General features: G+C 35.6%; 1 protein-coding gene across 1 annotated transcript in view; it reads right to left on the bottom strand.

Annotated features, from left to right (window-relative positions):
* Nucleotides 1-1,440: 1,440 nt before the first annotated feature.
* Nucleotides 1,441-21,567, bottom strand: part of Cftr (CF transmembrane conductance regulator) — a 155,923-nt gene continuing 135,796 nt past the window's right edge. The window contains exons 24-27 of the mRNA XM_077796424.1: nt 12,815-12,904; nt 3,803-3,975; nt 2,851-2,956; nt 1,441-1,641 (exon numbers count right to left, since the gene is read on the bottom strand). Coding sequence (XP_077652550.1) covers nt 1,441-1,641; nt 2,851-2,956; nt 3,803-3,975; nt 12,815-12,904 — 570 coding nt within the window. The remainder of the gene's footprint in view (nt 1,642-2,850; nt 2,957-3,802; nt 3,976-12,814; nt 12,905-21,567) is intronic.

The following is a 21,567-nucleotide window of genomic DNA, read 5'->3' as shown; positions in this document are numbered from 1 at the left end:
CAATCTTCTTGAGGGTTAGTTTGGAGTCGGGAAGTCAGTGTGCCCTTGGTAAAAACAATCAGATTTCTGGTACCACCTGCATCAGAAGGCACCTGTGTGGGGGTGGAGACTCACACAGATATGTGCAACATCTGCATCTGTTTCTCTCTACACCACAAAAGTGATGCATGGGCCCCTGATCCACATCACCCTAGGTCCCGTCCCACCTCAGTGTTAACATATCATAAAAAGAGCTGGTGCCATAAAAAGTTAACATTTCAAATATAAAAAAATTCTTTTATACAAATATAATTCATAATATAATCATTCTTAAAATACAGCATTGTTATATATGAGTTTGAAACATTATTAAAATAAATATTTCCTAGAGAAAATTTCATTTGCATCACAAAATTATAAAATAGAAGCATATAAAACTATTTCATGATTTAATCTTCTTCAGGGTGTCTCCTATTTTCTCTCCCACTCAGTGTAGACAGTATGAAGCACGCAAAGCTGGCCTTGAAACACACTATATCTATAGGCTGGGATTTCATGTGCACCTATCTATAGCGCCCATGGATTATCTACCAGTGGGCTCTGTATCTGGAGTGTCTGTGGTACGCAGGGTGTTTCTGCACCATTTTGCACTCACAAGCTTTTCTAGCCATCTTCCAGGTCAGAGGTCTTAAGATCTCAATATTCTCAGGTGCAGGAGAGGCATGTCAATTTCTACATCAAGGGATCCATCTCATCCCTGACATGGGACTACAACAGTCCTTATCTAGGTAAAGAATGTAATCTGATACTCTGAAATATTTAAGTGTTTGGTAGATACAGATGGTACTAACCCTGATTCCCAGGATCTGGAAGTTTCTTTCTTGACTAATCATTGGATATTGAATGGAACATAACTTATTGAGCTCTCTTGGGACTCCTGCAGTATTCTAAAACTTGCTTGGAAATGAGACAGCTAGAATGCTTAGCAGACAATATATTTGTCTAAATATCTTAGAGAGGGGAGAGAAAAAGGGATATAAATTATATAATCCACTAAAATTTCCAGTTATCATTATTTAATCATATCTCTAAGAAGTATGATTTCAGTTCTTTGTTAATACAAATTAACCAGTTTCACTAAACGGTAAGGTGAACAACTAGGCTGGTTGATATCTAGCTGCCGTTCCAACAACTACCAAAAGGCAAGTGTTTTCAGGAAAATCTGTCTTGCAAAATACAAGTGGTAAAACTTCAAGAATTTGAAGTACCTTTCACACAATTTGATGACTGTAGGAAGCCATTTATCCAGACCTACATGAATGTCCTAAAGTCCTCTTAACCAAAATGTTTCATTTTTTTTTTTAAAGCATTCTCATCCTTGCTTTCTAAGGCTAAGGCAGCTGATTTCTGCTCCAGTTCCATCAGTGGATGTCCCATGTCATCATCATTTTTAATTGCTCTCTAGAGCCTTGTTTCTTGGACCTCTTCTTCTGTCTCCTCCTTCAGAGAAGCAATTTGGGACCGAGACTTGTGCTTGCTGGAGTTGCGGTGGGGGAAGAGCTTCATCCTGTCCGAGGAGCTGATTGCCTGTCGAAAGAGGCTCTTCTCACTCAGAAGCTTCTGGATGGAATCATACTGCCGCACTTTGTTCTCTTCTATGACCTGGGGAAGTGGTCATTAGTGAGATCTCAGACAGGAGTCAGGTCACACCAGAGCAGGGACAGAAACTGGCAAAGGCTCAAAGGAAAATAAAAGCTAAAAGAAAACACAGTGTCCAGAGCCTGCCTGGCATTTTGAACAATCAGGGACATCATTTAATTATTACATTTTCTTGCTTTAAGGAGCTCCTACCATCTGTGAAATTAACTGTAATTTTCTAAGCAGCTGGAATTTTTTAAAAATTAGTATAGTATGAGCAATGCACTTCTTAAAAGAACTTTAGATGAATTGAGGGTGCTTTGAAAACAAGAAAGATTTATCAGAGATTCTTTACATACTTTGTAAGTGAGTTAAATGCACAGCACCATAAAATACCGAACTTCTTCAACAGTGGACCTGAAGCTTAACAATTCCAAATTGGTCAGGATTTGCCTGAGTTTAATATGCTGCTGTTGCATGTTAAAGTAAACTCAAGGCCAGGGAATAGAGGGCCTAACCCAACCTGAACTTGTCTATGAAAGACAGAGGTTGTCTGCTCCCTAAATTGTCATTTTCAAGCTTTTTAATAATAATGATAATAAAAACCCACCAGTAAGGAGAGCATTTTACCTCCTGAGGGCTCAAAAGCCTTAACAAAAATGACATGATATATTATCCTCAGAACTTCCTTGTGACTAAACCCAAGAGAATTTGTAAACAACACTTGACGGGCATCTGTGACAGTTTTGGAAGCACATTGAGAAGGGGATTGAGAAAGGCACCCTGAGCCCTAAATATAATCAGAGAAATAAGTCTTTCAACTACCACACTAAAACCACAAATCAAATTATAAGACAAACAGGCCTGTCCCCATCCTATCCAAGGGAGATTGTTATTGAAAGAGTCAGAAAGACTTTTTATTTTTTAATGGTAGAGTACTTTTCATGATTTGGTCTCTAGTTAAAGGCCTCAAAAAGCATAGGTATCAGATTTATTAATTAATGTAACTTGGTCACATGCCATTGTTTTAGGAGTACTGAATTTCAACCTCAACTCATAGCTCAACTCAAAGTGAAAAACTTGTGCAGCTATTTTGAGTGAAGTCTGAGGGATTTTTTGACACATGTTTTAAGTAAGAACTTGTACACTGTTGCAATTTGCAGTATCACATGCAAGATTGTTATCAAGAATTACAAGAGAAATGAGATCTTAAGTAAATGTATAAAGACTCACCAAAAATCGTTGACATTCCAACATTGCTTCTATTCTGTGTTCACAGAGGATTACTGTGCAATCAGCGAATGCTTGTTTCAGAGTTCTTCGAATTATTTGGTATGTTCTAGAAAAGAAAGAAAATACCACATACAGAATGTTTGCATACCACTTCACAGAATATGGAAAATGTGCCTTTATCTTTGATAACATGCCTATTATTCAATCAATGTAGTTTAAATCACTTTTTTTTTCTGATACCAGGGATTGAGCCCAGGGGTGTTTAACCACTGGGCTGTATCCCCACCCTTTTTTTTTTGAGACAGGGTGTTATTAAGTTGCTTAGGGTCTCATTAAGTTACTGGGGGTGGCTTTGAACTTGTGATCCTCCTGCCTCAGCCTCTTAAGCCACTGGGATTACAGGCAAGCACCACCAAGCCTGACTAAATCACTTCTTTCTTTCAATACTTTTAATATAGCACTGGTCTAGAGTTAACTACAATCAGCTTTCCAACTACATGGGTAGATGTTAAAGTACCCATAAGTAAATAGGACAAATATTTTGAAGAAAATTTCATAAATAAGTGATTTTTCATTGTTAGAATCAACAGCAGTTCTTCATTATTTTTTACATTAAAATATTTATGGTATAAATGGGATAAAGGAAAAAATCATAAGGATCAGAGCAGGACCATGTCTCTAATGGTCTTGTGTTGACAAGATGGAAGTGTTTGTATGAAATTCCAAATCACATTAATAAGAGAACCCAAAGTTCTTATCAAGGAAATAAGCATTTGTGCTCACACCAAATAGTGACTTTTCCATTGGGCAATTATTTAGTATTGGGGAGAGGGGGGTTCCCCACTTGCAGACATGGCAACCTTATGGGAATTTGTATACATCTGATACAAAGGTAGCTCTCAATGATTCTATTCCCACAGTGTTATTAAGGATCAGGGTTTCTGAAACTCACATGGGATCCAAGTGAGCGCTGGGTTCATCAAGCAGTAGGATCTTTGCCTTACTGAGAACAGATCTGGCCAAGCACATCAACTGCTTGTGGCCATGGCTTAACACATAACCCCCATCCAGAAGGACAAAGTCAAGCTTCCCAGGAAACTGCTCTATCACAGATCGGAGTCCAACCTGCAGGAAAGAGAGAAAACACTGTTTTGAAAGGGTACTTGAGACAATACAGGGCTAAAAATCTCCCAAGAGTGTGAAAATCTAAAAATACACATGAGAGTTCTGAAAGCTTCAGTTTCATATCAACTCCACCCGAACTCACACTATTTGGGCCTGATTGACCAAAAGTCTATTTATAATCTTGGCAGCAATAAAGGATCACTTGAACACTTGTTTGAGCCTGGTACCACCTTCATTCAAGAACATTTCAGTGAGTACCTACTTAAGGTCCAGGTACTCTCACAAGCACTGAGGAAATAATAAATGGCAGATGGCTCCTTCAGGGCTCAGGATTTATTAAATTGTATATTCTAATTACAACACAATTGAATACAGGCTGGGAAAGATGATATGTACAGAAATCAGTTATTCAGTCTATCATGGCATCCCTGTGCAGCTAGTCCTATAGAGGATAAAAGACAGCATAAAGGGTTAGAAGGTATGACATGACATGGATGCCACCTTGCATTTCCACTCTACCATAAAAGGTAATAAAAGATTATTAAAATTACATGCGGCAATTTACTACTCGTCTCTTTAATTCATAAAAACTGTAAGAAAAAAAAACCGCCTACTTGGAAAAACAAATGGGGTATAAAAACCCATCCTATCAAAATAAGACAAAAAATATTGAAGTCTTGGATCATATCAGTTTTTTTAATAAATGTACATTAAATGTTTCTTCACTGCCAAGAATTGCTGAGGAGAAAGGACCTAAGATACAGAGATGATTGTCTCCTACCCTTGAGGAATCTGGAATTTGGTATGAGGAGCAAGATATGTCAACACCTAACTATAATACAGGAAAAATGATATAATGGTCTTAAGAAAAAATTTCATGTTTTCAGAGATGAAACCAGAAATGCCCCACATTGCTGTTTATTCAGCAAATTCTGTGTGCTCATGATGTGTATTGCTGGTGATACTGCTTTCCCTGAGTAATTTCTCATTAAGACAATCTCAATTTGTGAGAATTCATTAAAGGTTGAAAAGGGTTTCTGAGATTGTAGGCAATGTAAACATGTTAATTAGACAAAGATGATTACTCTGATGTATTTCTGCAGGCTCCAACATAAAACTACTTTGGGGTGCAAGTATCTAAGAACATGAATAAAGTATATCAGGCAGTTACAGGACCTGTATTCTTTCTGTCTGCCACATCTTGCTTTTTATTGCTTCTGCCTGTGAATCTGCTATGGTCTTTCCCTCTTAAAATAAAAGCAAAATCCTCATTTGCCACCAGGGTCTCCTTTGGCAATCATTCAATATTTACCCACTTTGTCATCCAGATATTTCAAAAATTTAGTATGTATATGTCGCCCTATACCACAGAAGATTTTCCTTTCTGAAACATTTTGCCTTGGCATCTGAGAAATTACACCATGGTCATTTCTTATTATTATGTGTGGACAACTTCCTCTTTTTCTGTCCCCGGAATATTAATTTCCATCCCAACTTGCCCGATTCTCCTCTAAGATTTCAGTCATTTTCAGGGTATCAATAAGCTAACAATTTTCACATATTTATCTGCAGTCTTGGACTTTATCCAAATACTTCTAAAATCCTTCTCTTCCATGCCACCTCTGTTACAGTGACCTAGTCTGGACCATCATAATTTCTTCAGCATCACACCACAAATATCAATTGATTGAAGTATCAATCCATCATGTGAACACTCCAGAAATCTCCCTAAGATGCAGGTTTGACCATAATTTTCTCTGTCTTAAATCCTACAGTAGTTGTCTTCTTAGCAGAATAAAATATAAGGTTCTCACATGGCACACAAGGCATCCAGAATAAAGCCTTCTCTGCACTTGTTCCAGCAGAACCAGTTTTTAGTTTCCTATAACCTTGATATTCTCAGGTTTGTGCTATTGCTTAATCTAAAGTAATACCCCTTATCATCCCTTAGAGCACCCAGGCATCTACTTATGATAGTATTTGTGCAACTTTTCTTGTAAGACAGTAAGCTTCTTGAAGGTAAAAAACGAGCTCTTCAGCTCAGCTCACTGTCAGCCTCAACACATTTACTCATTCATTCAACAAATATGTACTGAGCTCCTAGAATTCCTCATCCAAACCAAACAGAGATTTGATGAAACAAAACTTAAGGGTGAATGGATGAGTGTTGGTTTCAGCTCTGCTATACGTAGTGTGATCTAAAGCTTATCAATTTGCTTGTAAGTCTTGTAAGACTTGATAAAACCCCCCAAAACAAATTATAAAAATAGAAGTTACCTAAAACTGATAGAGAAGTTGTTACTTTATTTCAGATCAATAAATAGGTGTTTAGTCAGTAGGATTTGAAGCTTTATTTATATATTTATGTATTTACATATGAATGGGTATTTTTTGTAGACAAACAACAAGGAAACTAATGGTTAAAGACTGAAGCAGAGAAATGAAACAGAATTGGTTTTGAACTTCCACTTATTTGCTCACAATGTGAGGCATGTTATTTTGTTATTTACCTTGCATGTAAAAAGGTGTAAATAATAGTATTGATCATGAAGTGTTATTATGATTAACTGGGCTTATTGGTGGAAAGAGGTTTCTATAGAGTATAGCGCACATGAGCTGTGGTTACCTAACCTATGGCAACTACTAGCAGAGCCTGGAAAATCCCAAGAATGCAGGCTCTGGAGAAGAAACACTACATGAGTGTGACAATGAGGTTCCAAGGTTTTCTCTTCACAAGTGGCCTCAGAAAGTAAGTTAGCAGAAACTTCTACAACAGTATTCAGTTAAATCATGCCCATAGTAAGGAGCTGGAATTTGGGTAAATGTGGAGTTGTCTCTCTCTAGATTCACATAGATCATATACTAATTTCCTAACACCACACTAGAAAAGCTATTTTACTATGCTATACTTTGTACTTGCCTGTGGTAAAAGCTGATCAAAGTATGTTCTTTACTACAAGTAAATAATACTTAAACATATATCACTGTCAATATTTAGAGAACAGAATTTTAAAAATGAATGTTAGGGAAGACTGCCCAATCTAGGTATTGTGCAACAATACTATCTCACTATTTTGTTCACTGTGAAGGACAGGAAAAATCTTTTAGAATCATTGTTACCAGAGAAAATTCAACATAATTTAGTGACAACTTTTTGCAGTTAATGAACATTGAGATTCTATTTTCTGCCAAATATCGTGATAGACTTTGGAGAGAAAATAAGAAACAAGATAGACTGGCAATTGGTTTGAAAAGATACAAAGATAGTGCTGATAAGAATGGTTTGAATGTGTTTACTGGTCATCTGAATTTAAATGACTGCTTAATCTTGTATTTCTTCAATAGACTCTTAATAAGAGTTTATTAAATTTGAGGTACTATGACAGACCTGGGAATTCAAAGATCAATAACACTAGGACCTACTTTGAAGAAATGCATAGTCTGAATGAGGAGAAAAATAATTAGTGTGAAATTACTGTTCAAGAATTATGGGCAAAGAACAATATGGGCAAACAAGACTGAAATGGAAATTATTATACAGGTTATTAATTTAGTGATATTTAACAGCAGAATCACCCTCTCACACACACACATATGCACACACATTTATGCATGTATAATGCATGCATAAACAAACCTCTATTCCAATGTCATCTTTTTAATACTATCATTACAAATGATTTTACAAATGGTTAAAAATAAATATAAACTTTAGCTTAATTCTTCCCAAGCCAAGATGAATTCAAAACAATTAGAATCTAGAAGTTTTTAATTATTTTCATTCTACCCAACAGAGCTTTAAAAATAAATACATACATACACACATCAATAAGGAGCCATACATCAAAAGAACTTTCTAAGTTATAGTTACCAACTAAGTATATGTGCTGATAAATTAGCAAAAAGTACTACAATAGTATTCAGTTAAACGATGCCAATAGTAACAGGGTTACTACTGAACTGAACTACTAAATTACATGTACTTCCCAAACTCCTATTAATTAAGCAGTATTTTTTGAAATATCAAAAAAAATGTTTAACAGTCTATAAAGGACCAAGTATTTTATTCAAAATGCTTTTGCTATTGGTGCACACTGGAATGCTATTATGGAGCAAGAGGTTTGTCTTGTGTCAGGAACATTAAAAAAATCAGAAACATGAACTGAAATTTAACTGAAGGGTCCATTAGTGTTTATAAAAATAAACACTTTTAACTCCTTTTGATACTCCTTTTGTTCCTACTCTGCAGGCCTCCCTGGACAAATTTTTCACTGAAAAGGCCACTATTTTTGCTATTTAGTTTTCTTCTAAAATGGTTTACCAGACTATCAATGTGTAAAGATGAAAATTTCTATAAAGTAAGCTAAAAAGCAAATGATCACCACAAAAATAAATAAATAAATAAAAACTAACAGCCATAGTACTTAGATTATGAATAACACTAACATGAAAAACAGCCTGGGACCCAGAAGTCAAGGCTGTGGCTCTGGTCCTGCATCTGCCAGCAATCCCAGCAAGACCCTTGAATTTCTCAAGGCTCAGGATGCTCATCACTAAAGTAGGGATGATCATACTTGTTGCATATCAATCACAAAGCTGTTTCCATGTGAAATGGAAGAATTCTTTATACATTCATTCATTCATTCAATTAATATTCATTGAACACTATCTATTTGTCTAACACTCCTTTTGATACTGGAAATACCACACTGAATAGGATACAACATCTGACTCCGAGGAACTTTTGGTACCATGTAGGGTAGGTGGTCTGGACAAGATGAGAGGTAAATCTCTATCTGCCATGAGGAGTGCTATGAGATAGGTGGAGGTATAGAATATGCTTAGGAAAGGCTTCTCTCTTGGACCTGAAGCATGAAGGCAAATTTCTAGAAGAGATGTGTAAGGAGAGTCCTGAAATTAGGAGTAGAAAGAAGCCACAAAGGGCTGGGTGGGTTTCCTAGGTACACAAAACAGCACGTGAAAAAGCCCCTGGAGATCAGAGTGTACTCAGTGCTTTAAAGAATCCAGAGAAATTCAGAATAGCTGAATCATGGAAAGCAGGCCTCATTGGAAAGCAAAATTAGAGAGGCAAAGACCGTACCATAGAGGTCCCTGTAATCCACTTTAAACAGTATAGACTTGGTCCTGCAGGCAATAAGGATCCATATATATGAAGGAAAGAGACAAGTAATCAGAAGTAGGGTTTAGAAAGTTCACCAGGGCTGCAAAGTGGATGGAGCTGCAGTCTAATGAATAAACCAGGTTCCAGGTTCTTGTCCAGTTTCTGGTCTGACACATCCAAAAATGTTACTGTTTGCACATGATAATATGATCAACCATATAGGACTAAAACTTGGGCCTTATAATCTTTAAACTTCAATCCTTTTTCTGCTTCTCTGGGCTACTGCTTATTTGCTGCCTTTGGGCTTCTTGGACAAAAATGTGTCACTAAAACTCAAAGCATATCACATTAAGATTAGGATATCATCATCGTCTTTGCTTATGAACAGCAAATTATTTAATAAAAGAATATCAGCAAACAGACAAACCTAAATATGAACAATCAAATAAAAATGTGAACATGTAAATATCTATATTATAGGAGTACTTTTAAGTTTTAACCACGTCTTCTAAAATTTTAGATTAGTTTATGATCCTGCTTCCCTGTAAACTTTATTGTAACTTGGCATTACTAGCAGATTTTATAAAGTCTAATGTCTTACTTCCTAAGTTCTCTCCCACCACACTGTGTTCCTATAGTTAAATCTCTGAAGTCACATCAAAGGTCTTAAAATGTGTCACTTGCAATTTAGTTAATGTTTTCTTTAAAATCCCTGCATTTGTTGGGTAATAAGGAAACTTTGATAATGAAAATGGTTAATCTAAGTACATTTTATTAGGGGCATGTTAAGGTTGGGCACTCAACGGGTAAGTGTTTAGCACTCAGAGACATTACAAAGCTCCTGGCAAGGTCTACTTAGAAGGGAGGCAGAAAAGGGAAGAGATTTAGGATAAACAGAAATCAGGTGAGAAGGACCAAAGTACAGGAAATAGTACTATGAAATTGTTCTCTAAAAAGACCTTTGAGTCTCCACAATCTTGGATCTCATGATTCTATTCTACCACCATTTAGTTCTATGGAATGAAACTTCAAGTTTAACAAAAGAGAGCAATTTATGGTGTATTTCTCCTTAACATAATAGCTATAGTTCTTTCAAGAAATTATCTGTTTATAGAGAGGGTGTTCTGATAAAGGGATCAGGAATTTAACTAGTTCTCCCCATTCACCAATTCATCTGTATAATGCTTTCAATTTTAATCAGTCATCTGTTGAAGAAGCATAGAATGCTATTTAAATATTTTGATTCCTTTTTAATTGATACATTTCCTATAAGGCATCCTCATGACTTAAAGAGATGGCATAAGCCTCATCTAAGTCAAGTGGCATTTTGCATAGAAGTGCTCAATACCACATCTTCTGAAAGCAGATGACTCCTGCTAATTTTCAGAGAAGATTCTAGTCATTCTCAAGAGCTCTAGAATGAGCATCATCTCTGTAAACCTATACTTCTCAGGGAAGTGTATCCTGTCAAATTACAGCCTTCTCCTTATGCTGTGAGGGATTCAGAACTTACGGGGTACATGAGAAATGTGGAGAGGTGATCAAGGGTAATCCCAGGGCACAGTAGGTGCTTGAGTGTTTCCTGGATCATGTCTCTGAAGCAAATTACTTCCAAGTAATGTTATCTATGGGTTCTGCTATAGATTGAATGCTTGTGTCCTCTTGAAATATTTATGTTGAAATTCTAACCCCCAAAGTGATGGTGTTAGGGGATGAGGCCTTTTGGAGGTGACTAGGTCATAAGGACACTAGCCTCAATCCATGATTTGGATTTGTGCTCTTGCAAAAGAGGCTCTGGAGACCTACCTTTACGCCTTCTGCCCTGTAAGGACACCGCGAAAACCCAGCCATCTATGAGGGAGCAGGCCCTCACCAGATATTGAATCTGCCTGGGCCTTAATTTGGGATTTTTCAGACTTCAAAACTATGAAAAATAAATATCTGTTGTTTTTGTGTTATCTAGGCTATAGTATTTTTTTTAGCAGCTCCAAGAGACTAAGACAGAAAATTGGTCCTAGCAGAGGAATGCTGCTGCCAGAAATATTAAAAATGTGGAGGCAGCTTTGGAACTGGGTAATGAATAGAGGCTGGAAGAGGTTCGAGGTGCATGTGAGAGAAAGTTCACATGGTTGCCAGTGGCCCATTGGAGGTTATACTGGTGAGGGAGAGGGGGAAATTGCAAAGAAAACTATAATTATCTTAAAGATAATTATATGTCTGTCCCATCAATTTATTCTGGAAGCACACAAAAGGTCAGATTTTACATGAATGAAATGTGAGTAGAAATATGGATGGTGGTGGAATATGATGATCATTATTATCCAAAGTACATGTTTGAAGACTCGAATTGGTGTGAATTTATTTTGTATACAACCAGAGATATGAAAAATTGTACTCTGTATGTATAATAGGAATTGTAATGCATTCTGCTGTCATATATAAATTTATAAAAATAAAAAAAAAGAAATATGTATGGTAGAGGCCATTTGGATAATTTCTCAGTCACAAATGAGGAATACCGTATTAGATAATGGAGGAAAGGCCATCCTTCCTATAAAGTGGCACCTGTAACTCCCTCAGGCTAGAATCATCTATCATCTACCAGCTAGATTCTAGCACGAGGGAGTCACAGGCACAGAATTCAGGTACAGAGCCACCACAGGAGTGAGCTGTCAATGCCATGGGGGTAGGGTCTCCATACTAGTGTGTCTGAAAGGTGGGACACCTACCTAGTGAGCCTGCAGGGCACATAGCATTGAACCAAAGAAGATTATTTTTCTTGGCACTCCTTTTTTTTTTATACTTCTCCCTTTTGGAATGGGAATGTCTATCATATTCCTGTCCCATCAAATTTATTCTGAAAGCATATACAAGGTCAGATTCTATAGGTGTATATGTAGAAAACAATTTACTTAAGGTCAGATCATATCTTAAGTCTCACTATATATATATATATATATATATATATATATATATATATATCTTTTAGATGACTACCAGCTTTATATTTTTAAGTTGATGCTAGAATGATTAAGACATTTGGGGTTATTTAAATAAGTGCATTTTGTATATGAGAATAACATGTATTTGGGGGAACAAGGGGAATTCTAGGTCTAAGTTTTTGGTCTTTTAAAAATATTATATGTCAAAATTCTAACCTCAAACATCATGGCAGTAGGAGGTGAGACCTTTGGAAGATGCTTAAGTCATTAGGACAGTGCCCTTGTGAATGGGATTAGAGCTATTGTAAAGAACTCCCAGAGAGATCATTCACCTGTTCTACTACACAGAAAGAAGCCACCATCTATGAACCAGGAAGCACTTCCTTACTAGCATCAAAACTACTGATACCTTGATCTTGGATTTTCTGGCCTCCAGAACTGTGAGAAATAAATTTATGCTGTATATATGCCATACAGTCTATGGCATTTTATTAACCTAAATGTACTGAGAAAGGACCTGAGTCCCCGGAAGAGAGAAATGGGTTAAATCCAAAATATAAGGTGCTCCAGGAAGATTAGGATACTCCTGTTAAAATTGTGTATACTCACGTGCGCATTCACATACACACACACACTCACTCACACACACACACACACACACACACACACACACACAAACACAGAGGTGATTGCATAAAATTATCTCAGTTATGACAACCATTCTTTTACATGTATGAACTACCACTTTCAAAATTTTTTGAGTTAGCATACTTACCTCATCTGCAACTTTCCATATTTCTTGATCACTCCACAGTTCATAGGGATCCAAGTTTTTTCTAAATGTTCCAGAAAAGATAAATACTTTCTATAACAATAAAGAAGAAAACATGAATGATCTAAATATCTTTTCACTTTTTCTTTATTTTAATGTGAAATGCATCACAGGAAAAAAAATATCTTAAAACAATGTATCAAACATCCATGTATTTACCATCTGGTTTTCTTAAATTTTAACATTTTATTATACCTGATTTGTACCATTTGTTAATAAAAAATTATAGCAATATTTAAAGCCTCTTATGAACATTTCTCTGATGTCCCAAAGTTCTTATAATAAAGAAGTTGAGATCATTGTAAGTTGTGGAAAATTAAAATTTTTTATTCCTAGAAATATTCCTTATTATAAGCAAAAATAATATAAAATTTTGAAGTTTAAAAACATTAAGTTTATGAGTTATAATTAACTTGTCAGAGCACATTCCTATATTGTTAATGTATTTTCCTTGGATTTCTTTGATAAATCTAGTTTCCTAAGGGATTTTGAAAATGCTGGAATTTACAGGCATTTATTCAGACCCACATGTATGTCTGGTCTACACATCAAGGCACATCTCTATTTTCACCACCAAACAGGAGATGACCATAGTTAGGAATTGATGATGAAAGAGTAGAAATCAAATATTTGATAAACTTCATGTGTGTTACAGAAGGAAGACAAATGAGACTGATCTAGGTGAGGTGAGAAATGAGTCTAATTCCCTGTAAGAAGCAATGCACAGCTTTCTCCTTGTGACACTTTACTTGCCATATCACTGTCTATTTGGGTTTGCTTATGTCATAAAAGAAAATCACTGTTTCGCTAGGAAATGCTCATGTAATAAATAATAACGACAATATAAATAATAATAATTATCCCTTTGTACATATAGTTCAGCTGAGAAAATAATTTTATGTTAACGTTTAGAATAACTTTCTTTCCTTTTGCCTTTGATTGATGACACTCACTAAGGTGAATTTAGAACTAAATTTCTCAGAGTCTCAATTTTCACAAATTGTTTTAGACTAAGACAGTCTGCTCAGTGCCCATGTAATCTGTAAGGAACCACACAAGACAAGCTGGCTCCAGATTATGGTGGCTGTACCTCTCAGGCAGAAAGAATGCATTCTCCCCAATGTAATCAATTTCAAGGAGAATCATATTAGAGGCTAATCTTTGGGAGCATAATTTATGGCCTAAAGAACAATGTTATTGCTAAATATCTCAGGAAATTTCTAGAGAGGGCAACCAGAAGTCTTACTGTGGACGTCTCCTGACCTATATTAAAATCACCTTTCTGAGGGATACCGACATTTCTCTGCAGAGGTGAATATGAGATGAATGTATGACCCATAAGATCATAAGATATGCGATGGATATATCTGTGCATCCACCTCCATGCTAATGTACAAATAAGCTAAAGAAACTAATGTACAAATAAGCTAAAGAGAGTAGACAAAGACATTTTTGAAGAATTCTGACAAACTAATGAGAATTAAACAAGAAACGGTCCTGAGAATTTGAATCAATTCATTATTTTAGCAATTGGGTCTATTTAGTAACAAGAGTTCAAAAGCTTGCCAACAGAATTTAAGATTTTTAATCTATTTCTTTTTATATTGCAGTTCCTGATTTAGAACATTTCTAGGCTTACTGAGAAGGAAGGAACTAAGAACTGTGTTGTCCAACCAAGTATCAGACAACATATCAAATGCTGCAGAAAAGTTATCTCGACCAAGTGGCAGGACACAGAGCTCCCGTTTGTAGCAGGCTTACCATGTGCCACACCTTGGGCAGATTCATTACATTATTTCTCATTCTATCTTCATATCAACCTAATGAGATAAAGCCCATTACTGCATATAAAGAAACAGCAGCTTGGAAAATAAGTTGAGTGACTTGATCAAGGCCAATGAGCAAGTAGGTAATAGAAACTGGAATTCAAACCCAGGCAGCTGTGTTTGTCTCCAAATCTGTGCTCCTCACCATCGGAACAAGATGCCTCAAGTCCTTTTGGAGCTAGGCTAGTCCTCCATCCCCAACTCGATTTGGAGCCAGCAAAGATTAAAGGTTGGACAGGGGTGCATGAAAAGCTCATCAGGGCTTAGGAGCATACTTTTATTTAAACACAGCAATCATCCCTCTAGCCAGAGGCTCGGTTTCTCTGGGGTTATTAGCTTCCTCTTCCTGTGAGGGCCTGAGTTGAAGAGCTTCAAATGTGCTATAGCCTTTTTCATAACTTTGAAGGAGGCTTATACACTCAAAGGAAGCCACAACAGAAATATTTACTTTGGCCAGATAGAATAACACCATTATCTTGGAAGACTGTGGATAGAGGCCAAAGGGGTTATAGCTTCAAAGCAGACAGTTATTAAAAGAATTGTGGCTTGCAAAAGTGCCATAGCAATGCAAGGTTTGATTACAAACAGGGATCCTGCCTCTTTCGTTTCCATGTTTCCTGAAATGAAAGTACCACCTTTCTTCTGGATTTTGCTCCATCTCTATGCTTCTCATCTCAGTATATGACATCTTCATTTCCTCAGTCCAGGAACTTGAGACTCATCCATGAGTTATCTTTCCCCCTGATCTTCCCAAATGAAATTAGTAATCAGTACTATGATTTTTTTTTGCAAAATTGTATGTCAAATCTATTTATTTCTCAACTTGCACTGCTATTGAATAGTTCAAGCCATCAGTATCTCTCTCTGGACCACTGTAAGAGCGTCCTGATTTATGCCATTATGTTCCTACTTCCCATCCATTCCAGTCTCTCTTAGCAACTAAAGCAAGACATTACAAGTATAAGCTGTATCATTTCATTAACCCTTTAAAAATGACTTTTCATCGCACTCAGGGCAAAATATACCATCCTATAGATGGCCTACAAGACGGTATGTGACTTAGCCTCTTCTACTTCCTTCATCTAGTGCTCTTCTCTACTCCCTTTCCTTTTGTCACTCCAGCCACTCTGGCATTCTTACAATTCCTCAGCTTCTTCATATATTTCATTTTCCCTGCTTAGGAATCTCATCCTCTATATTCAACACAGGGACAACTATATCCTTTAGATTTCAAATTAAATTTTTTTTTCCTTAGGATGTCTTTCTTATTTCAAAACTAAATAAACCTTCTCAAAATACCAAGATTAAATATACATCTGTGGGCATTTTGTTTTTAATATCCATCTCTCCTATTACATTATAACTTTGTTGGATAGCCTGTACACCCTGTATTAATTCCCAAGACTCAGGAAAGAATAAAGAGATCACTATTGTTCACCACGTGGCTAATCTCTTTCCTGTCATAAGATTTGGACATAATATATAATGTCATAAATGTTGCTAGAATGAATGAGTGGGCAAAAGTAAAAATAAGAAGTAAAAATATTAAAAAAATCAAAGTCAGATTTGGACTTCCACATAAATGTTATTTTCTTCCATTTTGAAAAACCGCTTCTACCAGCTGTTTTGTTTTGCCTCAAAGGGTGTGGGAGGTTCTATTAAAATGTGACCTAACTGCTTACAAGTATCATAGTCTTTTGAAGAATAACACTGACAACCTAGTAAAACTTTTCTGGTTCTTTATAATAATTTAATAAATGGTTTATTTAACTTTTATTCATAACAGTCTAATAATTTATATAAACTACTTAGCAAATATTATTTATAACACATATTATATATATATATTAATTTGTAATATATATGAATTAATTTTATTTAAAATAGATACATATTCACGATTATGAAGGAAGAAAACTGTTTGTTGGAATTAGGCATCCAAAAGTTTTAAGTGTGGTGGATTTGTTACCATTCAGAAATTCTATAGGTCTTTTGTTCACAGTTTATTGTCTAGCATAAGGCAATGAGCTGAGTATTACTTTAATTTTAAAGAAAATCGAACTTAACAAACTGGTTCAGTTAGAATTCAATTTCATACGATCAATCAGACATTCCATTCCTGTATTACAAATAGGATCTGGCACTCTCAAGCTTCCAGGAGTGCCAATGGGTGTCTTAGTTCTGTTTTCTAAATGCTGTGAACTTTCCACAAATTCTTCTCTGCAGCTGAAAGGTCCTTGGAGGTCACCTAAAGCCTTTTCCTCTGGTTTATAAATGAAACAGCCAGGGCCTGAGAAGTTACATGGTTTGGCCAACCTGGCACAGTCAAACCCATTGTGCACCCCCCAAAAAAAAATGCACCTGAAACTATCAATCACAATGATCCTCTATCTCTCTTTTAAGAAACTATTCACTAATAAGAAAGTTAGGGTGTGCAAATATTTGATATTTATTTAATGTCATGTATGGTATAAAGAGCAACTCTTGAGAATAAGGGAAGAATAAGAGATCACCATTGTTCACCACATGACTAATCTTTTCCCTGGAACTCACTCCTCAACCCCTCTACTCTGGGGAAACAGCTGAGCCTACATGGAGTTCTCAGAACTCGTCACGTATCACTGAAACAGGCATTGTGCTCTATCACTGGATGTCAAATGAAAACAAAAAAGCAATTTGGCTTCTGTGGTGACTGAACATAATATAAATTAAATAAGTAGGAGAAATGTCTTTCTATCCTTAAACACATAATGCTATTAATTTTTGTTATATATATTTCCTTTTTGAATCAGAATTCATATATTATTATAAATTAATATAAATTTTTATATATATGTATCTACACACACCCATAGAGAAAGAGAGAGAGAGGAACAGAGAGGCAGACACAACATATAAAGTTCTGTTAAGATGTGGCCCAAATGCTTGCAAGTATCATAGTGATCATAAACTTCTTTGACAATGTCTGCAACATTTTCTGATAATTTGAATCAGTACCATTAAAAATAACCTATCCAATGTAATCAATCAAGAGCCACAGTTTGCATTAGAGAATGTTTAAAAGTAGGCAAAAACTAAATACCACTTTGCTTTTAAAAGCATCTATTACATAGAATAAGATGAATAATATATTTCCGAGTCAGAACTATTAAAGGTTTATAAAAAATACAGACTAACTTTATAATATTAAAGTGCATGTCATATATTTACATGTAAATGCTTACAGGTAAGATGATCAAATTATTATTTCTTGTAAATAACTTGTCACATATCACTGTAGTAGGCATTATGCTCTATCTCTTTACAACAAATACAGACTAATGTTATAATATTAAAATGCATGTCATATATTTACATGGAAATGCTTACAGGTAAGATGGTCAAATTATTATTTCTTGTAAAGTTATTCAGTGTTTCAGAACTTTTTTATCCTACCAAATAATAAATTTTGCTTGCTATTATATACTTTTTCAGAGATAGTATTCAAAATGTTTTCCTGATTAAAACATAGTATCAGAAATTTCAACTTTTGAGGCTCAGAAATAGTGAGACTGTGTTGCACTTTTACCTTCAACAGTTATTTTTCTCTTCTCCCTTGAATTTGACACCTCATTGTCACTGTCCTCATGTTTAGTCCAGATGCTCATGACAACACAGCTGGGGAGTTTTGGAGTCTCATTACTGCTTCTCATTACTTCCCCCAAAATCTGTCCACCATCCATTAGTGCTCTATTGCCCTTTCACTCTAGAAGAGTGAGCCCAGACTTTGCCTGGACCATGTCAATAATTGTCAAGTCTTTCTTCTTTCTTATAATATCCCTACATGTGGCCTCTGATCTTTCTCCCACCTCTGAGTTTTTCTAATTCTCATCTTTGTGGTTGTTCATAATTTCCCTGCCTGGAAGCCCAGGCACCCAATTTTTCTAAAACCTACACATTTTTGACACTAAAGGGCTCATTTTCATTTATCACTTTCTTTGTGAAACTATCAACACTTCATTCATCCCTACAGAATATACTATACCTTTAATCCAATACAAAGATAAAGGAGACATGATCCCTTATCTCAAGGAACTATAAATAATAATCACATCAACAACTACCAGAACGTGGTGTATTATATATACTCAGTATGTGCCAGGGAGGAGGCAAAAACACTTGACATGTATTGATTCATTCAACACCCACAAAACCTCAGGTTTTGTGGTGACTAGCATGATACCTATTTTATAGAAATGAAACTAAGGCACAGAGAAATTAAATAACTTACCTAAGTTACGTGGATTAAAACCCAATACTGAGTGAACCACAACCCCTTGTAAAAGAGATCAAGAATTTAGTGACACAACAATATTGAGTTCCTATTGGGCAAGCTATTTTATTATGTGCCTTGTAAAAAGCAAAAGTAGTAAGAAAAAAATGTCATATTTAGCATTTCTATTGTATTTTTTTGTTAGCCTGCTTCCATTTTTGATGATTTTGTTTAAATTTTGCCTCTTTAGCTAGAATGTCTACAAAGTATTTATAATACTAAGTAGAAATTAAACAAATACACAGATGATTGTAGCATATGACACTTAAGAAGTGCCAGGAGAGATATATAAACAAGGTCCTAGATCCCATCTGGGACTGGAATGTGAGTGGAGTATTTTAAGTTGGAGTAAAAAATTCCAAATTCACAGAATCTGAATGGTAGTTTAAAAAGTTTGGTTTATGGGCCACATAGAATGGAGAGACACAAGGAACAAGATGAAGAGGAAAGCCTAATACAGTGGGGGTAAAGAAAGGAAAGATACACTGATGTGGTGCAAGTGTGACAGGTGGCATGGGGACTGGGCTTTCTGTCAAGAATTATCCATAGCACCCCTGATTGGCCCATGCCTTGATCAAGACTGTATCTGATTATCTGTATTTTATTTGTCATTTGGTCAAAATATTTCTTCTTTGATCTGAAATATGACAATGAGGGTTACTTTGCACTATTCATTAAAACTTGTAGATCAGATTGGGACTTTACTGTGACAGATCAATGACAAACATTACCTATACATTTCATACAGCTATAGAATCTATAACATACTTAATTTTATATAAAATGGGCTTCACAATTAATTGCTCAATTGTTAATTATTATTAAATGGTGACCATATCCCCAATTTCATGCATCCTATCCATAGACACATAGTTTAGCCCTCCTGACATCCTACAGAACAAAAGACATGCCAACTCTGTGGTAGGAGTCTTTAGTAGGCATGGATTATTTTTGGATCATAAAGTCTATGGCAAGAATAGGTCTAGTCATTCGCTCAGAATACCTTGCAGCCTTTCAAACTTATACCTGAAGCTTTAATTATAAATTTGAAAAATATTGTCTTTTTTTCATGAATTAAGTATTAATAAGGTCCAGGGCTAATGAGCAATTTTAATCCTTGGTGTTTTGAACTGCCTAAGCCATGAGACTGTTGTCTGTAAACCTCACTGCCTCCTCTTCATGACCTCACGGCTCCACCTTGAAATCTATACAATAGCATTTCCTCTGGGCTGGCGTGTTCTCCAAGATTTCTTTTTGTTGTAGGATAGAAAAATTTAAAAAAAAAATAAAAAACAAAACTGCAAAGACTTGCCAAAACTATTAGCATTCTGTGATTCCATAGCAAATATTTCAAGATCACTATGAGACAGAAGGAAAGTTTCTTGTTCAAAGTTCCTTCACATCTCTGAAAACCAGTGTCAAATTAACCCAGCAATCTCTGATAGGTCAATGTCAGAGATCTTCAGAACGATGCCCTTGCAGGGTTTGGAAGACAGGAGGATTAAAAAAGCAAATAAAATTAGCTTTCCTTGGATATTTAATTCCTTCTTTTCTTCCTAAAGATTAAACTCCAGGAAAGGAAAAAAAAGTTTCTTAATTTGGACATTCCAAAAATATTATGAAAATAAAAGCATCTCTTCATTTTGATATCAACAACATAAGAGGATTTCATCTTCTTTCTTTAGCACATAATAGCCAAAAGCTCTCAGTGTGGAAGAAATAGTACTGGGAGTTAGTTCCAGAAATTAGGGTCATAAACACATACGTGAAAATATCTAGGTCAGCATCATCAAGCATCTCAGAAGGAATCTTAAAAGCATTTATTGCTTAGTTTATATAAAACTTAAAGCCTTGAAAGAGGAAAAATGAAACAAAGGCAATTTTGAAAGATTTCTTTTAGCAAAAAGATAAGGTAAGCAATTTTATAACACTGGTCCATTAGGTTCCTCCAGGTCTTGGAATATTTAGTTTCCTAAGTAGAACATGTAAGAATAAAAAAATGTCTGCCACATGGCAGATAAACCAAAGGATCCCAGTGAGACTGAAATTGACTTTTAGAGCTTGGCTGACTCTAATGGACAGCTAGCTATTCTGAACAAAAACAAGAAAACCAAAAGCTTTATTATTGTTAGTTTAAAATGGGACCAAAAGACCTAGTTAAACTGTATAGCAACACTTCTCTAACAACCAGATTCTATTCCATGTTCTTCAGCATTTTTATTTTGTCTAATGTTATCACCTTGGGATACTTGTATTTCCAGTTTTCCTTTATCTTTAGGCCATCCAAAAATCCACTTTTTCTTTTTGAGAAAACAAGACTGTTTTCAAAACTCCAGCCAGGATTGAGTTTTTGGCAACATGGCAAAGTCCAAACAAATGAATTAAAAGCATCAGTCTAGCATTTTTGATATTTAGTGCCTCATTAGTTTAAAGGAACAAATATCCCCCAAAGGTAATCTATCAAGACATACAAGCTTTTTTTCTCAGTTTAGATTTGAGTCAATCTATCTGGAGATGCCCCTGGCATTTTAATTTTGAGTTAAAAATGAAGAGGTGTT

This window comes from Urocitellus parryii, chromosome 3, assembly GCF_045843805.1.
Source record: "Urocitellus parryii isolate mUroPar1 chromosome 3, mUroPar1.hap1, whole genome shotgun sequence".
NCBI lineage: Eukaryota > Metazoa > Chordata > Mammalia > Rodentia > Sciuridae > Urocitellus > Urocitellus parryii.
Note: the sequence above shows the minus strand (reverse complement) of the source record. Positions and strands in the feature narration are given on the sequence as shown.